This window comes from Cherax quadricarinatus, chromosome 29, assembly GCF_038502225.1.
Source record: "Cherax quadricarinatus isolate ZL_2023a chromosome 29, ASM3850222v1, whole genome shotgun sequence".
Taxonomy (NCBI): Eukaryota; Metazoa; Arthropoda; class Malacostraca; order Decapoda; family Parastacidae; genus Cherax; species Cherax quadricarinatus.
In genome coordinates, this window is record NC_091320.1 from 20,887,822 (window position 1) to 20,891,930 (window position 4,109).

General features: G+C 32.0%; 1 protein-coding gene across 5 annotated transcripts in view; it reads right to left on the reverse strand.

The window, feature by feature from the left end:
- Positions 1 to 267: 267 nt before the first annotated feature.
- Positions 268 to 4,109, reverse strand: part of Gel (Gelsolin) — a 534,558-nt gene continuing 530,716 nt past the window's right edge. For all 5 annotated transcript variants that reach the window (XR_008407326.2, XM_053779357.2, XM_053779356.2 and 2 more), the window contains one exon: positions 268 to 1,955. Coding sequence is in view for 1 of the 5 variants with exons in the window: in XM_053779358.2 (XP_053635333.1) it covers positions 1,893 to 1,955 (63 nt within the window). In the remaining 4 variants the exon portion in view is untranslated. The remainder of the gene's footprint in view (positions 1,956 to 4,109) is intronic.

Sequence of the window (4,109 nt, forward strand, 5' to 3'; positions counted from 1 at the left end):
TTTGAAATACTGTATGTAACAAGGAGATTTACATTAATGTATTAAGTAATCATTCTGTATTAAATATAGACTTATGTTCTGTATTTTTTAAATAGATTTTCATTTTAAATATTTTAATTGGTAAAATTCTAAGTCAAGCTTTTTTGTTTAAGTGTTCTTTAAGTGATTTTGTAAAATGCTAATGTTTCACTTTCCTTTCTATCACATCAAACTTAGGACTTCATCTTTTAAACATATGAAGTGTTCAGAAAAGGATATGAAAATTCATTTATTAATTTTTCTTTTATTTTGTGCAAATCATAGGAAAGACAATATAGTCAAGAGACATTACTCCAGTGACTAGACAGATTAAGTACCAAAGGAATAAGCCGATGTGTGACTTGTAATTTATAAAAGTTAGAGTATCTGATATGACCAAGTTTCAGCATATAAAAATTCAGTACCTAAAGCTCTCACAAGTCCTTTAATATGAGACTTTATACCACAGAAGTAAGATCTTATAAACTAATGGAAGCCTAAATATAACAAAAAAACTAAAAATACAATATTTTCAGCAGTCAAAACTTTATTTTACTTAGTATACTATTCAGAATTTTAGACAAAACTTCTCAGATCCAGTCACATCTAAGTCAGTCTATTTGGCTATGATTACCTTGTAATTTCACTGCACTAGACTTTTGTACCGAGTTTTATGACTCAATCACCATGGTTTCTAACCCCACCCATACTGTGGTCTGATATTAAACTAATGGTGGTAGTATATGTGACATGGTGAGTTATTGGAACATTGGATCTAACAAGTTTTACTGTAGCAGAAGAATTTTTTTTAAATAATTTCCAGACATGAAGATAGGCCATGTAATACTGAATGTAAATTAACATAAGATACCCTGGACAAACTGGAGACAAACTCACTTAAATTATTGATAAAAAAAAAACAGCCAAATAAAAAGAGCATTAAAAAATACAACTTTTTACATTGAGTCATTGAAGTGAAATGATGTATAAATTTATATCTCAGCATAAAATACAACATCATAATAGTTGTGTGATAGTTTTAAGTTTAAAGTAAAATCACATGGCATACATATTTAAATTTCTGCATAATTAAGCATAGAAATTATTTCATAAAATGATTGATGCATAGAATTTAACTATTATATTAACTGAAGATTGCAACTACTTTTTGTAAATGGTATATTATGAAACCTAACATAGAGTAGTTGCTGGCAAGTTTGGAAGCATGTATCAAACTAATCAAATGTGCTGAATATTGTCTACCTGAACACTTAAGGCACTAATACTTGGAATTCTACAGGTCCCAGTGACCCAGGCCAGCAGTAAGCATCAAGCACCCTCACACCATTTCTTGAATTTGCATTTCCACTGTAGGATAATAGGTATAAAAAGAGGCACGCTAGTACACGTCTAAAAAATATTTATAGTACATCTCAAAAAAGATTGATTTGATTAATTAATTGGTAATTTATTTAATTTTGGAATACTATTTTAACAGTAGTTAGTGTTTATGATAAAGCAAAAATTAAGTTGCCAGTATCATGGTACTGTAATGGTGATAATTACTGTATACCATTTTATAAAGTGTGTGTTTATGGATGTGTATGTATGTATGTATGCGGTACTGTTATAATCAAGCACAACAGTGCAAAAAATCAAATGTTTAATTAATCAGAATTCAGATGTCTTTCAGTGCTGAATGACTCACAAGAATGTAACACTATTTTGTGAACCGATTACTAATATTAAAAAAAAAAAAATGATTCATTAAAATTAATTTTCATTGCAGTTCAATCATTATAAAAATGCAGTCTATCCCTAGAGTTTTTTTGTGAAACGCAGTCCCTCCCCTTCACCTCGCAGGACATCGGTTTTTACTCGGCACCAGCATTTGCCTCAGCTACCTGTGCTTTCACATCATCATAGCTTGGCATCTCCTGCAGCAGAAGTAAGATACATTAGCTTGTAATCAAATATTTTGTGTTTACTCAAGATACTGTTAACAACAAAATTCAATATATCAGATGTGTTTTCCTATTAGGTATGATGAAATATGGGCTTAATAAAAATAGATATCTATTACATATTGCTATCATATTATTAAAACAGTTAATACACCTTTCCTAATGAAGTGAACTATTTAAATGACAATATTTTCCAACTGGTTATTATATGTAAATGCTAAATTTGATTTTACTATAATTCATGGTCTATAGCTGTTACTCAAAGAAGATTTGAAGTTACTGTAAGCACCATGAAATAATTTTAGAAATATGGTTCATTCAGTCTGTAGACTGAAAAACTCTAAGCAACTTCATACCTACTGTATGTATCTAGCAGTTTCCAGTCAAACTTATAAAGAGTAAATTAATGTAATGCAAACAAAACATGCTGGCATAAGCAAGAAACAGAAGCATATACTCTTCTCCACCCCAGGTTAATTACAAACTAAACAAAACAAGCACTCCTTAAAACACTGCATTAGAGGAGAAAATGAAGTAGAAAAACAACTTTAAAACACTACAGAAGAACAGAAGAAAAATAAATATAGCAGATGTAGGTAGATGCAGAAGCCAGAAATCAAGACAAATAGTAAACTGATCATCATCATCAGCTTTTAATCAATATTTGTTTAATTTTGATTTTAGGACAAGACTTACCCTACAATGATGGCTTAATTAACAGAATTTGATCTGTCTTTATAGCAGTGATATATACTGTACAGTACATTATTACAATACCATACAACATGTGCACAGTTACCTGCTGCTAGCTGTAAGTTCCCTAAGAATTAAATAACCTTCATATTACAACAAGTATTAAGCAAATACACTATACCTATGAATAAATGTGTGTTAAGAGACCTATTTGAATGCCTACTCTAGTATGTTAAATCCCAAGACCCATGGGTTTTTTCATTTGTGTTTACAGAGATTTAAGATATCCTTGGGGATTAATGCTGGATGATTTTTAACCCAGGATAACCCAACAAAGCGAAGTATATCTTGTGGATGTGACCCACAACAGCCGACTAACTTCTGTGCATCTACAATACATATTGGTAAGTGACCATGGGTAGCTAGTGTAAAGACACTTGCCCAAACCTTTTTTTTTTTTTTTTAGCCCAGTGCTGTACCACCAAGATATGGGACACTTTACCAGTCTGTGATTGCCCATCTGATTACCTCCCAGTAGTGAGTAGTTACAGTATTAGAGCAGATTTTTTCTAATAATGTCCTATATTCAGTATAGCACAGTATTATATTTGTCATGTTTATTTTATTGAAGCATTTATATTGCACACTACAGCCAAGCACTTGCTCTACACAAAATAGAGCTTAATAATAATCTACACATAAAAATAAATATATTTTTGTCAGACCATGAAGTGTTGTGCATATCACCACCAGTATCACTTTCCCTGCTGTTTACTCTCAATTTTATAAAATAAAACTAACATCCTTCATCTATAAAGGATCATATCTCGCGATTAAGCACACTTAGCTACATGTGGGAAAGTTCGGACATGCTTCTACTAAATTTATTCAACTTTATTTAGGCTTCATCAAAACATGTGCTTTATATACAGGCATACCTCACTAATACGGCAGGTTAGGTTCCAGACCACAGCTGTAAAGCAAATGTTGCTGTAAAGTTAATGTCTTTTTTCACTTACCAGTGCATATAAAAGCCTAAACACGTGTTTACACTATCATATATTAAGTGCACAATAATTGCTGAAAACCATCTTAAGAGCAAGGCAAGTGCCGAATATAATTGAGAAGTACCATGCTAGCGAAACGCTCTAAAGTGAGCGCCATATTAGCGAGGTATGTTTGTATCACCAATGTCGCAAATATATGGAATTTTACATTACGGCCCACTGTCATTTTATCTGCCCTTCTTTCTGAAAGCCCTACTTTTAATCCCTAAACAGTCCAAACGTCTATATACGTTCTTACTGCAAGCGCCTCAAGCATACATATACGTTTTATTTTTCCTTCCTCCAAATTTGGCACGATTGGCCTGAGATGCTTGGTCAGTATAGAATGGGTCTTAACACTCGGTGTGCACCATATTAAAAAAAATCT